The sequence below is a fragment of the Miniopterus natalensis genome, chromosome 10, assembly GCF_054644295.1.
Source record: "Miniopterus natalensis isolate mMinNat1 chromosome 10, mMinNat1.hap1, whole genome shotgun sequence".
NCBI lineage: Eukaryota > Metazoa > Chordata > Mammalia > Chiroptera > Miniopteridae > Miniopterus > Miniopterus natalensis.
Window position 1 is genome coordinate 77,266,509 of NC_142090.1, and position 21,180 is coordinate 77,287,688.

The following is a 21,180-nucleotide window of genomic DNA, read 5'->3' on the forward strand; positions in this document are numbered from 1 at the left end:
ACTCTTAATCTCTATTTTCTCAAAATTAAATTGGTGACGATAGTAGTACCTATCTCATGTAGTTTTGAAGGTTAGATGAGATGATGTAGCATGTAGCAAATTGCTTGGCTCCTAGTAAAGTGCTCTGCAAATGTGAGCTAACATTCTTATTATCAAAATAATAAGTTGTTCTATCTACACGTTGCCTTAAATGGTGGGTATGAAAGGTTGTAGTAAGTACAAGATTTCCTTCTTGAAACAGTCATGAAGGTAAAACCCAATCTTTGACAGCATAGTAGATGCATATGAGCAAGGAGATTCCGTGTGTTGTCACCTTTCATTTGTTCAGGATAACTGTTAGATACCAACCATACCAGCAAATAGTAAAACCACTTATTTTATTCACTGAGGTGTTAAATGGCTGCTTTGGATAAATATATTTTGGATAAAAATAGGTGGTTTTCCCAAGATACTGATAGTCCAATTGCTATAGAATAGAATTTAAGAAAAGGGTTCTCGGTTCCCTTGGTAATTTAAGTTGCATGTTGACTGTTGTCCATTATAAAAATTACAGACTTGACTTTCTTTGCCTTCCCAAGTCTGCTCTTTGTTGAGAAGCCCTATGTCCAAATAATAAGCAAAATAGGAATGAGAGGCAGGGGGGGTGTTGGTACCCACCTCTCAATACTATTAGAAAGTAGGCTGCCTAACCTCATAGTTTGTATTTATTTGCTATTTTGTTCTTGGTGCCTAGAGTTGATACTGTGTTGCCACTTTTTATTCTTAGTATTGATTGGGTTTTCCCTCTTTTTTCTACTCTGCTACCTGTATTCCTTCTGGAACCAGTAGTTTAATGGTAAGTATGTAAAAAAAATTTACAAAGTTTTTGACCTAGTGAGGAAGTTTTTACCCTCACCTGTCTTGGTGAAAACTTTGTAGACTTCAGATATCTCTGTGGTTCCCCAGGTTTTCATTGCTGCCTTGTTTGTGTGTAGACAGAGAAGACTAGTTTGAGGTTTTTTGTCCTTGCATGCTGTTTCAAATGTTATCCATCATTTGTGTGTTTCATAGTGGTGTTTTTTTGGGAGCTTGCACTCTCTTCCCCTTCTTTCTGCTGTTTTTTTGGGAGGGGCTTATTGGGGTGGGAAGGAGAAAAATCTTTTTCATACCTGCATTTTTATTTTTCCTACCATATTTGGAATCTTTCCAAACTTTGCTAGTTAGCTATCTGTAAGATGTTTATTCTATATACATTAAAAACATAATTACTATTATCTTTGGGCAGAATTGTAGATTAAGTCCAGGTTCATTAAATGGTATTGTTTTCACTCATTGACTCATAACTGCTAAATTTTTTGTCACATTCTGTGGTGTTTAATTTCTCATTCATATTTCAAGATACTTGAGCTTTTTAAGTATTTTAAAAGGTAGAAATATGAATTTTAGGATTTATCATAGTAATATCTATTTGTCATGCTGTTGCCTCAAAACTTTGTATTTTAATTTAATGAAATTTGCATTTACCACCATGCCTAATATTTAATTCTTTGAATTTAGATTATGAAATATAATTTAATTGATTAAAAGGAGGAGGCTAGATTTAGAGCACTAAGATTCAATTAGTAAACTTTGGGAAGTCATTTTCATAAAATTGTATCATCAAAGAAAATATCATAAATTTTTTTGTTATACATAAGAAAAATGCATACGACAGAATACAGTGTTACAAGATGGATACCATTGCCCACTCACCTGTGTGCACAAATAGATAGAACCTTGTCAGTGCCCCAGAAACCCTCCTGTGTCTTCCTCACTCTAAAACCTTTCTCTCAGAATCATCATCATATTTTATGATGATCATTTCCTTTCTCTTCTTTGTTTTATCATTTGCATTTATCATTTACAGACTCCTGTAATAAAAGACAGATTAACAAGAGAAAAACAAGCAGAAGTTTATTAACATATATACCTGCTGTGTACATGGGAGATGCCCAGGAAAAAGGAGTAACTCTGGAAGGTGGCTTAGAATTCAGGCTAAATACCATCTTAATAGGGAGAGGGGAGAGGGGAAGTAGGCCCCTCAGGAGAGAAGAAATGGTTTTTAGGAAAGATAAATGGGCCCTTAGAAGAATAGATGAGAGGTGCTGTAGTTGGTGACAAAGTTTGTCTGTCTGTCGTGTCAATGCCTGGTCTCCTCTCCAGTGGTAAGAGTCAATGTTCCCTGGCTGACGACACTCCCAAGGAGGACACTTATGACAGTTGAATTCCTTTAGGAGGATCTGTCTTTAGGCAGATAAGGGGAGTTCACAGAAAGCCTCTCCTAGCATTTGTTTTTTAAGTGCCTTACAGCTCAAAATAATATCCCAAAGCGGCATGTTTGGGGCTGGCGTATTCTGCTACCCTTCCGAAGCTGTGGTTAATTTTTATCACTCCATTCCATGAACGCGCCACAATTGAGCCATTCCATTGTTGGATATTTGTTTCCATTTCACTCTGAAGAGCACTGGTGATGTGACTATGTAATGTGCTGGTTCATATGTGTACAGTTCTCTTTATGTTAACTCAGAGTGTGGTCCTCTGACCAGCAGCACCAGTGGTGTCACCTGTGAGCTCGTTAGAAATGCACAAAATCATGGGCCCCACCCTCACCTACTGAGTCAGTGTCTCAGAACCAGGGAACTGAAACAAGCTCTCCAGATGAATCTTAGATGCATGAAAGTTTGAGAATCAATGCTCTGGGACATACCTCCTGAAGTGGAATTGCTGATTACTGAGTTATACATGCCTTCAGCTTTCTTTTCAGTGGTTTTCCAGTGTGCGGTATCTACCTTTGCTCAGGCTGGTGATGTTGAGAGTCTGTCATTGCTTAGCAGCCTCTGTAACAATTAGTACTATCAAACTTTTGCTTTTTAAAATTAGAGTAACAATATTTTCTGAACTCACTTTACACTGTAGTTGGATTTTGCCTTTTCAGATTTACTGAAAAAATTGACTACTTAGATTTACTGAAGCCTTTAAAAAATATTAGAAAAAAATATTATTAGAAAAGTTTTCAAATATACTCAGAAGTAGAGAGAAATGTTACAGTGAACTAAAACATTTCATATACTCTTACCCACATTTACCAGTTAATTATATTTTGCCATATTTGCTTAAAATCTCTTTTCTCTGAAATATTTTAAGCTAGGTCCCATATACTTAAATGTACAGAAGCAGGCATTTAGCCCATGGGTCCATGGTTTGCCAGAGTTACTCCAAGTACAGTTTCTTTATAAGAATCTTTTTTTAAAAATAGGTTTTTATTGATTTCAGAGGGATGAAGGGGGGGGCGAGAGAGAAAGAAAGAAACATCAGTGGTGAGAGGGAATCTATCAGCTGCCTCCTGCACGCCCCCTATTAGGGATCGAGCCCACAACCCGGGCATGTGTCCTGACCTGGGAATTGAACCATGATCTCCAGGTTCATGGGTTGACGCTCAACCACTTAGCCACACAGTCCAGGTTACAAGAAACTTCCAAGATAAATAACAAATAAGCTGTAAGAGAATTACTTTTATCCTAAGGAGTTATAAGTCATTAAATCTGTAATGCTGTTATTCAATTCTTCCATTTGTGAGTTTGGGGAGACCCAAGAGACAGGAATACACATAGAAACAAGGAGCTGTCAGCAAGCTTAGTATAGCTAGAGAAATTTTTAATGTAAAGTGAATTCCCTGCAGAACTGTATCTTTAAGAAGGTAATTAACACCATGCCAACGAGAAGTTGTTTCCAGAGTTCAGCCCCTGTGGGAAAGGAAGTCACTAACTTTTGTCAGACCGAATATGTTTAAAAAGTAGAGTTGGCTTGTCCTGTAGTAGTTGGGAACTTGATTTGTTCTTGGGAGCTGGCATTTTTTAGCCTTTGCTATTCTTGGAATATCATGTATGAGTGATTGTACATCTTCTGCTAAACTTAAAAACTTAAAAACTCTTGTACAACCAGCGCTTTTAATTCTAAATCAAACTTGACTTGGTAAATCATAAGGATTAAGTTATGTATGCACGGTATTAGAAATTACTGGCAACATTGGGTCTGATTATTTGAATACTCAAAAAAAGTAAGTCCTCTAAGAGAATGTAAGAGATACCATGTTCCCTGTTCTTCCAAAAAAAAAAACAAAACAAAACAAAAAAAAACCTGCCATATTTTTATGGTCTATTAGGGAGAATTTATACTATGATTATCAGAAGATGTGCCTGATTGTGTCAGCTTCTCCTCATACTTCTGTGGCTGAGTGGAACATTAAACCACTTAAAGACATGTTTTACCTGAAACAGCAGAAATAACTAGCCCAGATTTATACAAAGAAAGTAACAAATCTTGGAATTTCTACCTCTTCTGGTCTCCACCCCATCTGCTTCTACTCGCTAGAAAGTGGTTTTACACATTCTGTTGTCCTGGATTTAAATTTAAGTATGATAGTTAGCAGCAGTGTAAAACCTCCATGTTGCGTGTGAGTGTTCATGTGCATGTGGGGGAGGGAGGAGAGAAACAGTGGGCCATACTTCAGATGTTTAGGTAGCTGTTCAGAGCTGCTCTTGTTAAGTTGAGCACTAAGGAGAGAATTGTGGAGAGAAAACTCCACGCTTTATCTTCAAATTTGGGCGAGAGAGAAGGTGTATTAGAGGGAGGGCGTAGTTGTTCATTCAGTAAATATGTATTTTTTGAGTTACCTACTCCGCCTTGGCATGGTGCTTTGAAGTGAGTAATATCTTGATATGAAACATGGGTATGTTTTAAAATCATTCCTTACGTTATTGAGTGGAATATTTGATGTTTTTATTTGAAAGCTGTGAAGATGATGTTTAACAGTAGTTGCATTAAGACTATAACTGTGTCTGTATTTTTAAAATAAATCTTAAGTCTAATGAAATCTGGTAACTATGTATTAAAAGCAGTAATTTTGTTTTCATTTACATTTTTAAAAAGACTTAGAGCTTTAGTAAAATTCACTGAACCTTTAGTAAATAAATTTTGGAATAACTAAAACATGGTAAGACAACAAACATAAATATGATAGGAACAGTATGTATATCTTACAGACATGACCTGAAATGGAATAGGTGGTAAACAATTACAAGCTATGGAGGCTCTACCCACGTTGCTACCTTATTTCTAGAACTAATTATCAAATTTTGGTGGTAAGTTTTCTGCAACTGAAGGGAATTACAAGCAAATGTTTAGAAGCAAACTATTTGGGGACGTTGAATTTACTGAGAATTTTAGCTGTGTCCTGTATAGAACTTTCAGTGTTTTGCTTTAAGCTAGTGCAAACAGTTGCTAGCTGTAGTGGTTAGAGTTCACTGTAGTAATTACTCTGAAATTTATAGTTAATTTCTTTTGCTCTTCATGTGACTTCTGTGTTAATCTAGGACCTTGGCGGCTGGTGAGTATTATACAGCTGTACTGTGTCTTGGATGACAAACTGTGGCTTAAAGATGTATTTCTCCATCTAGCCTGCGAATTCCCAGAGCAAATGCCATTACTCTCTCCTTTGCCTCCTCCCTTCCCCCAACTGAGAGAAAATTTTTGAGCAGAAGCTATTTTTGTCCTATTTATGAAAATAAACAAATAGACTCTCTGTTGAAGCTCTCTCTCATGCTCAGCTCGGAAAGTGCATTATTACACACCGCTGTGGTTTGAATGAGTGTCCCCCAAGTTTAGGTTGAAAACCTTACGCCCAAGGCCATGATATTAGGAAGTGGGGCCTTTAGGAGGTGATTAGGTCATGAGTGCGGAACCATGAATGGGATTAGTGCCCTTAAAAGAGGCTCCAGGAAGCTCCCTAGTTCCTTCCACCAGGAGAGGATGCCATGATTGATTGTGTTGGCACCCTGATCTCCGGAACTGTGGGAAATACATTTCTGTTGTTTGAAAGCCACCTAGCTTCTAGTATTTTGTTACAGCTGTCTGGGTGGCCAACCGTTAGTATCTTTCATAGTTATTCTAATTTAGCATATTTCTAGGTTATATGTATTTAAAATAACCCAGACAATAAAAAAACACCAAAATATAGGATGAGAAATAAAGCTAATGGGATATTGGGTGTGGGAGAAAGAAAAGAAAGCTGGCAGAAAGTTGACTGATAGGCTAGAAGACAATAAAAGAAACAATAAAATAATGAAAAATAATAAAAGCAAAAATGGGCATGTGTGTAGTGTTGTTTTTAAGTTATGAATATGTGAAAGAAACACATACATGTTATTCTTGCATTTTATGACTGAAAAAATGAACTACAAATTTGTTTTTCAACTGGGTGGAGGAAAATTATTAATTTTCAATACTTAATCTCTCTGGATTTCTGAGTAGTTTCCCAGATACGGGAATTGCATTTGTTAAGATTCCCCAGATTTAATACTAGTATGGGTTTTGATTTGCTCGTAGTTCCTAATGTATGTTTTTAATTGTAACCATTCATTTTGTGGAATTTAGCCACTATTCACAAGGACTGTCACCTGTCCTTGAAAACAAACAAGCTCAGAATAGATCCCCTCTAATGGTTGCATGGATAGAACATTTTTATGTATAAGATACTGTAAATTGTTAGTTTAATTGGTTACAAATGCTTATGAAAGAGATCTGGTAGATGACTGGAGTACAGAGTGCAATGAAGAGAGCCCTAGTCCTGGCTCTTCTGCTGCCTTGTTTTATGACTTTTAGCAAAAATTTTACTTCACTGAGTTTTCTTATCTGTAGAAGGAGATTAGAGTAGATGCTCCCGTAGGTCCCATTCACATTCTCATAAACTTTTTGCCCAGATGGTGTGGGAGTTAATTGTAGTGAACATGGAGAAGTCACTCTTTTTTAAAAACACTGAGGGCATTGTCAGGTACACCTAGTGTAAAGCATGTAAAAATGCTACTCCCGAAGTATTTTTTTGTGTGTGTTTTTTAAATCAGAAACCAAAAGAGGGAAAAGAAATTGCCCACCACACATCTTTTTTAATCTACAGAGAAACCTTCCTGGCATATTTAAAGAACCTTTGTAGAATATTTTGTGTATTGTTTTAGTCTGTTGATACTTAATATTTAAAAAAATAGCTTTGAGGATAGCTTTTCATTCCAGCATTTGAGTGCCTACTATGTCATAATAGGCATACCTTGCTTTGCGACTACAAAAAATCAGATCGTAATTTTCACTTACTGTTTTATTCATTTCTTTCCATTCTCACCAGAAATAGTTCTTTTAAAAATAGTTCTTTTCCATAATATATGAAAAAAAAGTGACACAGTTGTCACAGATGGGTAGATAGTAGAAAGTAATGACTTTCCCTAATAGGCTAAAATATGATTTTGATATAAACTAAGCTTTTCAGGAATGTTTATTATGCAAATTGATGTATACTGATGTTAGTTTTGTAGGTTCATCAGATTATTTTTGATTTGTAGAATTAGGTATTTAAACATTTAATGTGGTAAATATGTTTGTTGAGCAAGGTTAAAATGTATTCTGCTATATTTTATGGGAACATTTGCTATTCTTTTATTTTTATTTTTTTAGAAATATTTTAGTCTCTTAAGTAGTTGTCACGGTTTTTTTAAACAATATAGGTTTTACTTAAATGCTTCCCTTCGGCTTCTGGAGCATCTTTTATAGCACAAGTTTTACCTATTAGAAACCATGACAGTTCGAAGACAGGTAGTCTGCTGCTGCTGTTGCCTGTGGTTATTTAGGTAAATTCGCATGCATTTTCTGAGGAAATTTTTCATAACAGATAATCCTCACCAGATTACCAGCATGTAAGTGACATCATCAGCCTTCAAAGTTTGTGTTTTCATGAGGCCATTAAAGCTGCTAAGGAAGATAGACACATAAATGAGTAATTATAGTACCGTGTGCTACACTGCAGTATTGGAAGCATCATCAACATACAGAAGAGATACAAAGGGTATATAGTCTAAATGAAATCATTTTCTTTAATAACTTTGAAGTTATTGCTTCATTTGTCTTCTTTCAAGTGTTGCTGTTGAGAAGACTAATGCCATTCTGATTCCTAAAAGCAGCTGAACTAGACTCTCCAAAAATATTAATATCATGAAAGACCAAAAAAAATGTAAAAGCCTGGGAAACTGTTCTAGATATTTTAACATTGCTCTTTTTTCGTTTTGAAAACACTGGCCTTTGCTCTTTATTGCTGATGCTTTGTTATTTCATAGTAGTGTACCTTGGTATGCCTATTGATAATAATTTATTGTATCAGTGCACTCCCTCAGCCTGTATATTGTTGACGTAAGAAATGTTTGCATCTGTAGGAATTTCTATAAGTTTCTTCGAGCCAAACTGACAGCATTGCCAGGAGCAAGCTCTCCAATGCTCTGGAGAATGACAGTTTGCAGTTTATTTTGTACATTTGGAATTAAGGAGGGAAGTAAGATCACAAGGAGGTGGGAGAAAGCAAGGCGGGGATTGGGTTACAGGGTAATTAAGATGATGTGCTCCCTTGAGGGTGGTTATGCCTCCAAAGGGTCTGAAAAAGAGCATTACTCTGGCATTTCTAAGGTGTGTTAGCCTAGATGCACAAGAACAATGGACAGGGCTTGCTTAAGGCAAAGGTAAACCTTTTATTAAAGAAGTTATATGCCTGGGGCGCTCAACTGCCCAGTTAGGAATTTATGATCAGACCACCCTGTGAGATCACTTTCTGTCACTGGATTTGTCATTTTAGTACAGAACCCCTTTTTTATACACAATAGCCATGAACTTCAACTTGGGAAATTATGTCTTTGGTAATTTCTTCCTCTTAAGTCTTTTTCTAGTTGGTTGGATGTTAAACCACCTGGATTAATTCTTCAGATTTCATTACGTACTCATTTTTGGCTTTTGGGTCTACTTGAGATGTGGAGAGGGTTTAGGCTCTCCAGGTCTGTTTGAATTCTGGCATTGCCAGTCTCTAGCTGTGTGACTACATAGATTACTTATCCTTTCAGTTTTTCATCGTAAATAGAGTTCATACTGCTACCTAACTCAAAGGATGTGGGGATAAATGAGTCAGTCATCCAGTGTGCTTAGATAATTTCCTGTTACATGGTAAATGTTAATTTTTATTTTCATTTGGTATTATTACCTCAAGTTAATATTCTGCCTATTTGAATTCTTATTTTCTTTCAAAGGTTTAATTATCAAGAGGTTTTGTTTGCTTCTCTGTTCTTAGTTTATAGCCTCCTGTTCTTGTTTAATGGATGCAATATCATTTTGAATTTTTGAGACAATTGAGAAAATTTGGAAAAAACCTTCAACATGCAAGATGGACACCAAAACAAATCAATAGAAACAAAAGCAAATAAATAGAAAAATATAGAAATTTTATAAGATTTTTGAGGATTGGCAATGCTTAAGTCTTCTTGTTTCCTGCTTGACTGTTTTATCATAGTACCCCTTTTCTATTAATTTGTCTTGGTGTACAATTTACATGTTGGAGGCTGTTAAAATTTTTTCTCATAAGTAGATTCAAAATGTATTTTGCAGAAATACACATAAATATCATGTCCTCGGTGAATCATATCATGGGGCACAGATGTCAGCTTGTCCATTTGTTGGTAATACCAATTTGAACATTTGTTTAAGGTGATATCAGCCAGTTTCTCCATTTTAAAAGTACCTTTATCTTTGTTAATTAAGTGATCTTGGCTTGATTCTTTAAGAATGTGTAATAATTATTATGTAATTTTGCATTCCTCTTAAATTTAAAATAGCATGTCATTATTCATTTTGATTCTGAGATTGTCCAAATTTGATGAGGAGGAGCCCTTTCAAGCTGGCTCCTCTGCCTTGTTATGTGTTTGTCAGTGTTTGAGCACTTCCTTAATTTGGCACAACAAGCTCTTCCAGGCTCACCTTGTATTTTCCCTGCCCCAGACCTGGAGCCAGCATTTCTCCAAGGAGCCCTGGTTTCTTTTCATGGGGAATTGATATTTAGAAGCCCAAGATCTGGGGGCTGGATTTTACTATCGAGGTGCTATTGCTTCTAAGGCCTTTCAGTGGACTGAGCTGTGTGTGCCTGTGAATGTATTTTTCTTTGTATCTATTTTATATATAGTTAAGTTCATTTGTTTCCATTTATTTCATTTTAATGGGGTTTTTTCCCCCCTAATCCTTGTTCATTTTTTATTTTTAAATTCATATATCATTAACATTATTTAAAAGTCAAAAACTGTATTAAAAGGTATCATCAGGAATACCGCCTTCCCTGTGTTTTTCACCACATTCTCACCACCTGTAGGCAACATGTATGTAAACCTTAGTTTGAAGCGTATCCCTTTTGTTTTTCTTGCGGCAGATACATATTCATGTATTCTGTTTTACAGTAGCTAGCATAACATGTACATTCTTTTTCATATTGCTTTTTTCACTATAAATACCTCTCTATATCAGTTTATAGAGACCTTCCTCATTTCTTTTTTTATAGCTTTGTATTACCCCATTGTGTAGATGAATAATGGTTTATTCACCGGATTTGTTATGTGTTTCTGATCTTGGGCTGTTTCAGAGAGTGCTGCAGTAAATTACTGTGTGTGTGTGTTTTAATTACAACATAAATTTATTTCTTGCTCAAGGTTCTGTGAGTAGACATGGATCAGTTGATGGGATTCTAGGGTTCTCACTTGGAGTCTTTTAAGCAATTGTAGATGGAAGTTGGGGCGGAAGTCTTTTCAGCCAGGGTGGGAGGAGCTTAAAACCATGGCAGGGTGGTCCAGCAACAGTGAGCGCCTTTCTCTTTGTGCCTCCTGGATCAGAAGCAGCAATCAGCCATCAGAGCACAGGTTCCCAATATTTGGAGGACACGGCCTTTTTGCCCACCCTGGCTTCTGGAAGCTATGTGCAAGCTGTTCCAGGAACAAGTGCATTGCTGCCTGTCATGTGGCAGTGGTGGAGGACGAGAAGCTGCTACTGTGCTAAGGAGCTAAAATTAACCACAGTATACTGTTCAAGTCTTCCCCTGGGAGTTGCAAGCTTTCAGTAGACTCCAGAGTTCCAAAATCGTGACGTCAGATAGAGATAGTCAGATGGCACCAGTGCAGCGGTTGTCTAGGTGGGGAGAGATTCCTCCAGTGCTTCCTACTCTGCTCTCGTCCCAGAATCCTCTATCTGGGCATATGTTATTTGGTGGTGTTGGGGATATACCTTCAGGGTGAGATCCTAGTAATGAGATTGCTAAGATAAATACATAGGTAATCTAGTTAGATATTGTCTAATTACTTTCTGTGGAGTAGTACAATTTTGCATTCCCAGTAACGCTGGGTAAAGTGCCTGTTTCCCCACAGCCTTACTGACAGGGCATTGTCAAGGCATTGCCCTAGTCTCTCTCACTAGGTTGCAGTGAGTTTCATGTCACAGTGAGGAGAAGCGAGTGCCGATGAGAATGCACGTGTACTGCAGTGGAGAGCTGCTGGACTGAGGCAGCTTTCGGGGCAGGCTTCTTTCACTGCCCTTCTTACTAGCTGTTGTTTCTGTGGCTTCCACTCCTCCGCACATCTGCTCCAAGACCTCCACGTGCACCGTTTTCCTCTGTTTACCTATAGTGTCTCTTCTCTTGTTCAGCTTATACATGAGCCAGGATGGGCACTCCAGGCTCTCTCTTACCTACATGCCACCTTTTGGCTTCAGCCCTTTACAGCTGACCAGTGTCCCCTCTCGCTGTTTTTAGTTACATTTCTAAGAAAAACAGATTGGCTCAGACTATCTCTTTATGCCATTTTTGATTGTTGTTCCTAGCTAAACTATAAAGTGGCTTTCTTGGATTAGGTGTTAAGCACCTTAGGGATGTTAGAGGGAGCAGGAGAGCAGCAGGGAAATGGTAAGGGACCATGAAAGGGACTGTTCCCATTGGTGATTGAGGGGCAGGAAGGAGCTGAATGCATAACACATTACAGACTGAATATTGTAGGAAACTAGCTAATATTTAAGTGTCAGGATTGACTGAGAAATCTGCCCTGTTTGATGCTGCTGTTCCCTGTTTGCATTGTGACTTTAGTAGCATGGTGTGGCAGAAAGGCCACTGTACTAGAAGTCAGCAGTCTTAGATTCTAGACCTGAGTTTGCTGTTCTGAAAGGCTTCACTTTCTTCATCAGAAAAAATATTTAAAAGGCCAGTGGATTAGAATAGTTTCTAAGATACTGTCTAGCTGCAGAACCCATGACTCAAATTGTACTATACCAGGCTGGGGAAGGCAATTTCCACAGCACGGACAGAATACAAAGCTGTTACAACAAAATCGTAAGTTCAGGTTAATGTTAAGTTAGATACGAAAATGATTGGACCCCTACATAAGCTTTGTAGTGAACCAGTTCTCCTCATTTGAATTCATTTTATTGGCAGTGGGATGATCTTCATAAACTGATTTTTAAGTTGGATATTACAGTCACAAACTCTTTTCCCAATTTTAAATTGTACATAAGTAGTATATTGTTGTAAGTGTAATATCGAAGTTTGAAATGCTGTTTGTCTTCCATGCTTATAAAAAAAAAAAATCATAGTTGGATATTCAGAAAAGTGAAGTAACATGGCTTTTTTTTTTTCCTTTTTAGGATTTAAATGCCCTGTATGCTCAAAATTTGTACCCTCAGATGAAATGGATTTACATCTTGTGATGTGTTTAACGAAGCCAAGAATAACCTATAATGGTAAGTCCTATGGTTTAATATTTTAAGTTAGAATTACCTTAGTTTTATGAACTTCATGTTTCAGGTAAAATTTAAGAGGCTAGGAAGGACTGGCCACCTAGGAGCCCTGGAGGCCAGCTGGTGTTTGAGTTAGGCCTGGTGCTTTGGCTTTGCCATTATTTCCTGACAACAGTGTCTCTAGATATTCAGAACCCTAGGAGAGATTTTCAGTGTAGTTTCGGTACATTCTGAAATAAATTTGAAAAAAAAATCAAATAGTTCACTCCTGACTTTAAATAAATGGAATAAAATAAAGGAAAAATGAGAGCTTTTTTCAAAATTTCATGAATAGAAGGACAAACTTCAAAGGCATATGAGAAATTTCAAGATTTTTCAAGTGTATAATTTGGTTTGTATTAGAATAAGTAGGAAGAGCACCAGTAAGCAGTGAAGCCAGTTGAAAGGTTGTTTCAAAGAGTGCCCCAACTTCATTGAACAAACGTCATCCTCTCAAGTATGAGGTATGGTATTAGGAGCTTGGGATGAAACAATGACTAAAACAGAGCTGGGTCCTACAGCCTAGGATCATCCAAAGGTTAACCTACGTAGGAGCATTTACTTAATCTGGAACCTCTCCTCAAATTAAAAGAATTAAAGTTATTGTTGGGAGAGGTAGAATATAATGTTGAAATGAACATGTTACTTTGCATAGCATTTTTGCAAATTGATTTAGGAATCGCTCTCTGATAAGGTAGTGTTTCGGCCACATTATTACAGTAGTGACAATAGAGAACTTTTTCCCATTTCCAGCGAGTAAGTAAAAGTATCTTTTAGTAAATGCACCTGTTGATTATATCCAAATCTTTTTGCATTATGAAATTGAATTGGCTATTTTGCATAATCTAGTCGAAATTCAGTTACTTAAGAAATAAAAAGTATTTGCATTTTACCTCAAATTTGAGGTAAAAGTTATTGGGCTTGTTGTGTTGTTTTTTTTTTAATATATCTTTATTGATTTTAGAGAGAGGAAAGGAGAGGGGGAGAGATAGAAACATCCATGATATGAGAGTCATTGATTGGCTGCCTCCTGCACGCCCCTGACTGGGGATCAAGCCTGCAACCTGGGCATGTGCCCTGACTGGGAATCGAACCCCAATCGCCTGGATCCTAGGTCGACGCTCAACCGTTGAGCCACGCCCTGCCGGGCGAGCTTGTTTCTTATACTTACCTCCATTATCTTATCATTATCTTCTCTAATTATTATGTTTATTACAGGTGTCTTTAAAATAAATATCCTTAAGTCTTAATACTCTGGCCTTGAACTTTAAAAGCACAAAAGTATTTACTTTGACCACGTAATATAGTTGCACACAATCTTAGTAGTCTGTACGTTCACTTTTTGTGTAATGTATCTAGAAAACAGTCTTTGTGTGTGTCAGTATTTTGCAGTTTTAATTTCCTGATTTAACTATGCTAAAGCCATTCAAGTTTTCTACTATATCACTTACTTGGTATCTTAAAGAACCAATAATGTTATCTTAAAGAACCAATATGTAGTCTTCTGCTTGGAGATACCGTAAACAAAGGATGTAGGTTTTAAATATTTGACACTATTCCATTTCAAAAGTTAGTAAACAGTGCAAACAGTAACTAAAGTTGCAGCCATTTTTAATCTACACTGTCTATAAACATTCACAAGAAGCAAAATAGCTTCTTCACAAAAATATTATATATGGTTCTTGAAGTTTTAAATCTTGGACAGTGACCTACAATGGGTAAAAGGAGGAGGGGCTCTGATTTAGGATAGAGGTGGCCTATTGGTCCTGTGCTTCTCCATCACATGGTTGTAGGAATTCTAACACTGCCCTGTTTTGAACGCAGAGCCCTGTAAGGGCGGAATAAATAATTCTTATACCCTTTTGAGTACTTGGCTGAGACCCCTGTAATAAAAGACAGATAGCAAGAGAAAAACAAACAAGTTTATTAACAAGTATACCTGCTGTATGTGTGTGAGATAACCAAGGGGAAATGAGCAATTTTCAAGGTAGTTTAGAATATGGCCTTAAATATCACCTTTAACTAAATACTAGAAGAAAATGAGGGTGGGAAGCCAGTTATGGGAAGTTACCAGGGAAATCAGGAAACAGTGGGGTTTGTTGTGCTGATTTTAGGTGGTGCCCTCTCCCTTTAGTAAGAGTCTTTATTCTGTCGTGATTTTGAGTTACCCTCTTTCTGGTACCGAGAGGGAGACACCCTTACCAGTTATTTCCTTTTAAATGTAAATTTCTCTTTCTGAAGGGTAACTTCTACTCTGTTTTTAGAGCCCCTCCTGTGTCTGCTCTTTCTGAATCATCTTAAAATAATCCCTTATGCCAAAAAAATTACTTTGGGGTAGCATATTCTGCTGTCTTTGAGGCCCAAAATGTCATCTATCACAAATGATGAGTCTCTGTGAAAATTGGTCTCTTAACACTTTGTATGCGGGAAACGTATTTATACATTTTACGTTGACTGGTAGTAGAACGGGCGATAAAAACTACCCGCAAACAATGCGTTTAATGCCTAGGTGACGCATCTAGGATTATTACATTTTAGAACAAGGCAAGTCAGAGAATCTTTGAAACAGACTCTTTTTAGTCTCCTTTTTAGTTTCCTAGACTCTTTGGACTCCTCACAACTTTATATTTGAATTCCTAGAAGTTGATTCTGTAGAGAGAGATGCATCGTAGAGACTGGGCCTCTAAATTGTGTTAGTTGTTAAACAAAACTCAACTGAGTAAATTTGAATATCTAATTGGCTTTATTCAATGATTCAGAAATCATGCAGCATCCCATCTAGTAGATACAAGGGTCGTACAAAATGAAGGGTTTTTATAGGCAAAGGGGGATCTAGAGAAGGAACTTGTTCTCAAAGTGCAAATAATCTCAGGCAAGGTCATCTTCCTTCGGGGAAGGCAGGGATCTGTCTGGCAGATTACCTTACTAGTGCTGATCAGCTAATTTCAGATTGCCTGGTTATAGGTTACATTCCTGGAAGAGGCTGAAACTACAATTAGGTGAGGTATTAAGTCTTGGTTTACTGACTTGGGGCTTGATGCAAGTGACCCCATCTTTGGCCTGTTGTCTCTTTTTTAACAATTTAAATCACAATTTTATCCAGCATAGTGCTTATTTATACCTTTTACTGCCTTATCTAAAGTAGCAAGGAGAGCTGGACTTGTTTTGCAGGCTGGATACATTTACAGTCAAATTCCAGAAGAGGAGGAATTGTAGAAATTTTAATGTAAGTTGGTAATTTGGAGTTTCAAATTTGTATTTACAGAGATTACATTCTAAATGTTGGTTTGGTTTCCAGACTAGCCCACAACAACTTTCTTAAAGAAAATGTAGTATATATCAAAATACCCACCTGCTAGTAACTAAAGAAGAAAATTGACCAGCTAGGTGGACGCTCTCAGGGTTTAGGCAGCTGCCCCAGCAGAGGTTTTAGGTAGGAGGCCCAAAGTGATCACGGCAGGGAGTGATTCAGAGTGTTGCAAGTGGTTATCTACTGTGGGTGGTATTTTGGCAGGATGGAAACAAATTCAAAATGCCACAGTGAGTGTTCATCTATAAAGATTGCCCTTAAGTCAGGGACTGCCTACCTCATATACTTTTCCTCTTTCATGTACTTCATTGTTTAGTTTATGGACCTAGTAACTTGTGTAGTTGATGGACGTGATACACATTTTATGAGCATATCCTCTCTTCATTTCCTTGTTCCTCATCTTCTAAAATGTTTCAGAACAAACAAAAAAATTAGATAAATATCGTTAGCAAATTCTTAGTCTTGATTTTGTTGGTTTTTAAATGTCACTGGATCATAGCATGTTTTGTATCATCTAAAGTTCCATTTTTATTTTAGACCTCTCTGAGGGCAGTAAGATTTCTATTTAAGAAATCTTTGTTTTATTTATAATAGTTGGTATATTTGTGTGTGTGCACATGTATAACTGGAGGAGGTGTAATTTGAAGTAAGTTCATCTTCGGACAGTTTATTATAAACTCACGTGAATCAAAGCAGAGCGTTTTCAAAATCATCAGAAAGAAGTAACTAACTTTATGGGCAGACTAAGATGTGACTCTTACCTGTTAAATTAACATATTTGGAGAAATATGTATTGAGTCGTTTGGAAGGGAACTTGTTCTGTAATGAAAGTGAGTTCAAACGATCCCACCTTATGTGCTGTCGGTGGGATAATGTCTGTTATGGTCGCTGGACTGATGAAGACAGATTGCAGCAGGCAGTCAGCGCTTTATCCCAGTGTGTACGTGTAGCCTCCAGATGACCTGGCTGTTCATATAGTGTGTGTGCAGGAGACAAAATGTTTTCTCCCTCTGTAAATACTGTCTGGCTTTTCAGCCAGTTGTGGTTCTCATTTTAAGTTATAGATTTGCTTTCTGCCTTACAACTGCATTTTCTAGGTTTTAATATAAACCCCTGCCCCCAACACACACACACATTTTAATGTTTCTGAATTCAGGATGTTTTGTAATGAGCATGTCTCTTATAATTGAGGTTTAAAAAAAAAAAGTTGCCAACAACCACCAAGCAGAATTTTTAATAAAGAGGTAGCTATTGCCTGAGTTTCTGTGAACTTGCCCTTTTGTGGAAGATTTCTATTATCTTCTTTGATGCGTTTTTTTTTTTCCACTTATTTGTATTGGTGATTTCTGTGGTGAGTTTTAACCTAAATGTGATTCCTGATTGTAGTTTTAAATGCCTTTATAAAGATTACATTATGGGGTGGCATTGAAGTGTAGTGATTTTTTTTTTTTTTTTTGTACTATAAATTAGTTGTCAAACCATGCGGTAAAAATTAATGCAGTAGAAAGTGTCAAATCCCTTATACTATATTATGGAAATTTCAAAGTAGATGATGTCCCAGGAGAGGTTGTGAAAACTACTCTAAAACCCACATGGGATTTCTATAGAAAAATAGTTACCTTCTGTAAATGTACCACAGCTTCTTTATCTACTCATCTTCTGATGGGCACTTGGGCTGCTTCCAGATCTTGGCTATTGTAAATAACGCTGCAATGAACATAGAGGTTCATATGTTCTTTTGAATTAGTGTTTCAGGATTCTTCAGATTCCCAGAAGTGGAATTGCTGAGTCATAAGCCGGTTCCATTTTTAATTTTTTGAGGAACCTCCATACTGCTTTCCACAGTGGCTGTACCAGTCTGCATTCCCACCAACAGTACACAAGGGTTTCCTTTTGTCCACATTTTTGCCAACACTTGTTGTTTGTGGATTTATTGATCATAGAGCCATTCTGATAGGTGTGAGGTGATCTTACCTTTTGCAACAATATGGATGGGCCTGGAGAGTATTATGCTAAGTGAAATAAGCCCGTCAGAGAAAGACAAGTACCATATGATTTCACTTACATTAGAATCTAGTGAACAAAATAAACTAACAAAATGGGAACAGACTCATAGCTGTCAAAGGGGAGGTGGTAGAGGGGGCTGGGTGAAAATGGTGAAGGGATTAAGCAGGAAAAAAAAACCCAAACCTCAGAGACAGCAGTATGGTCATTACCAGAGGGAAATGGGTGTGGGGGGAGCCAGGAGAGGATAAAGGGGGGATAAATGATGGAAGGAAGGAGACTTGACTTAGGGTGATGAACACACAATACAGTATACAGATGATGTATTATAGAATTGTACACTTTAAACTTATATAATTTTGTTAACCAGTGTAACTCCAATAAATTCAATTAAATGTAAACTGAAAAAAAAATAGCTACTTTATATTAAAAGTGAACTTGTGATGAAAAATTAAAAATATATGAGGCATGAGAGCCAGCAGATGTGATTAGAATTAGTACTCCAAGAACTTTAAAACTATAAATATATTTATTTTCAAATCATTCAAATCCTAAAAGGATAAAATAAGAAATAAGTAAAAAATCTGTGTATTTACTTTATAAAGGTAATGGATCAGAAATGGTCATAATAAGAAACTTTACCATAGTCTTATCCAGTTACCAGGGTTATACACCTATGGCACTAAAGTCAATTTTACTGCCCTTCTGTTAACCACTCAAAAACACCAATTTGCTTTTAAAATGTTCATAGCAGTGTTATATACAATAGCTAAGATCTGGAAACATCACAAGTGCCATCAGTAGGTGAGTGCATGAAAAAGCTGTGGTACATTTACACCATGGAATACTATGTGGCTGTAAAAAAGGGAAGGATCTGTTACCCTTTGCAGCATTATGGATGGACCTGGAGACTGTTATGCTAAGTGAAATAAGCCAGTCAGAGAAAGACAAATATCACATGATCTCACTTACATGTGGAATCTAATCAACAAAATAAACTGACATACAAAATAGGTCCAGAGACGTGGGTGCATGGAACAGACTTACAGATCTCAGAGCAAAGGGGGGTGAGATGGGTAGGGGTGGCAGGAAGATATTAACCAAAGAATTTATATGCACATATGCATAACCCATGGGGTGGGAAAGGGGCTGGCTGGAGTGAGGCAAAGTGGGGGAAATGGGGAACATCTGTAATACTGTCAACAATAAAAGTAAAGACTTTCTTTACAGACCAGTATGGTACTTTGTGTGGAAAGTGGTTACATGATGTGCTGGGAGAAGAAAGGCAGATATCACAGAGAGGCACAGGAAGAAATGGGTTTAGTTATTGCTGGAATTGGAGAGGGGAGGGGTCACCAGTGACTGGAGGGTTGTCAGTGGGGTGACTCACTAGGTGGTTGAGAGAGTGTAGGGGAGCACCTAGCTGCTCTAAACAATATGCTAGAGATGTGAACATTATGAAATGTGATTTTTTTAAAGGATTTTTCCCAAATTGAGGAGTAAGGATTTTGCAGGGGGTCATTGAATATTTTGTTGTTGAGTTCAAGAAAGATTTTAAGAGGACTATTAAGAAATGGCTTGTGAATATCTTTTCAGTGACCATTTATCTGTCAGTCTGTTCCATGCATCCATGCATTATTTTAAATTCCTTTTCAACCTCCCTGTAAGTCACCTTGGCCCTGATAATTCAGATCACTGTCCTGGATTTGCCTCAGAGATGGCCTTGAGATGGCCTTGAGAAGTATCTCCCCAGCCACTGAGTGGTTTGCTTTCAGGGTAGGCTCTGCCTTTTGGGGAGTTGTTTTTAACTCTTAACATCTTAACAGTGTATTAAGATATTGTAAGATTAAAAGTAATAAAGAAAAATATTCTAGATAGTCTTACTCCTTTGCCATCTAAATATTGATAGTATTTATGATTTACTTGATTTCTTCCATTTTCTGCTAAACTGACTTTGGGATCTCCAGGGTTCTTGATCCCTCAGTACCTCCTAGTTTATAGTTACTTTTGTCTTAATTCCTTTAAACTGTACTCCTTAGCATTCACCTCAATTCATAGATCTTTCCTTGTAATGCTTTTTTAGTGTGAGAGACCTATTTATAACTGAAAAAAATATTTGACGCCCAGTTCTTGGTTTTTAAATACCATTCTTTGATAGAAAGAATCAGGGCTCCTTGGAGAGAGGGCTGGAGCAGAGAAAATAAAGAACAGCCTGGAGATCTTGTATTGTCTGAAAGGAAGGAGGTGCTCAAAACCAAAAAGAAGAGATTATTATGTCAAGGGACACAGAAGCCTAACCTGAAAGAGCTCCCAATGAACAATTTGAGCAACAGAATTAATATAGCATGGTATTGGATTACAACCCAAAGTATGCAATAAATATATCTAAGTGAATCAGTCAATCAATAAATCATACAGAAGAGTAAAAGTTTAACCTGGAGACTTAATCCTAAGAGGCAAGTCATTTATTTCTTCAATTAAAAAAAAAAAGTTAATGTTCCCATTTGTTGTGATGTAAAAGAATTTTCTTCCAAAATTTTCTAATGTGCCATATGTGCTTTCTAATTTTAAATATCCCCAGGACACACCAAAACATACTTTATGTGGTACATGTATAATTTGAAATAAATAATCTTAGTGTATTATCAACATTATAGTGGATGAAATGGATTTAGGGTGATGAGAGCTACTCTTATAAGCCTCAACAACAGAAGACTATAATTTTCTCTTCCCTAGGTTTTACAGGGAAAGTGTGAGTTAATTTCGTTAGGTTTTCTATTGTGGAATTCTCTTAGTGAGGACTCCTATTTATGAAGTTTTTCTTACTCTCCAGACATTTTCTGTTTGTTATGTACAGAGTACAGATGAGTACATATAAAGTATACTTTATTATTCATCAACATAAGACTTAACTGGACTCCATGTGTTTTACCCTTCATTAAATCATAAATCACTAAGAAAGATGTACATTGTCTTTTGCTCAACACTGTGTGCTTTGTTTAAAGATTTTTAATTTACCTGTCAAAGAACATGGTTTGTCTCTGCATTTGTTTTGATTGATTGAGAACCAATATCTTTAGTGTTGAACTTGTTAAGTAGGTTTATGTCTAGTATTTTATAGTCTTGTTACTGTTATTAATGGCATTTGTTTTTGCCATTTGAATTTCAAACTGGTTTTGTTTTAGTTTTTC

General features: G+C 36.9%; 1 protein-coding gene across 3 annotated transcripts in view; it reads left to right on the plus strand.

Annotated features, from left to right (window-relative positions):
• Positions 1 to 21,180, plus strand: part of ZNRF2 (zinc and ring finger 2) — a 54,603-nt gene that overhangs the window by 15,575 nt on the left and 17,848 nt on the right. For all 3 annotated transcript variants that reach the window (XR_015715197.1, XM_087821240.1, XM_087821239.1), the window contains exon 2: positions 12,544 to 12,639. Coding sequence is in view for 2 of the 3 variants with exons in the window: in XM_087821240.1 (XP_087677366.1) it covers positions 12,544 to 12,639 (96 nt within the window). In the remaining variant the exon portion in view is untranslated. The remainder of the gene's footprint in view (positions 1 to 12,543; positions 12,640 to 21,180) is intronic.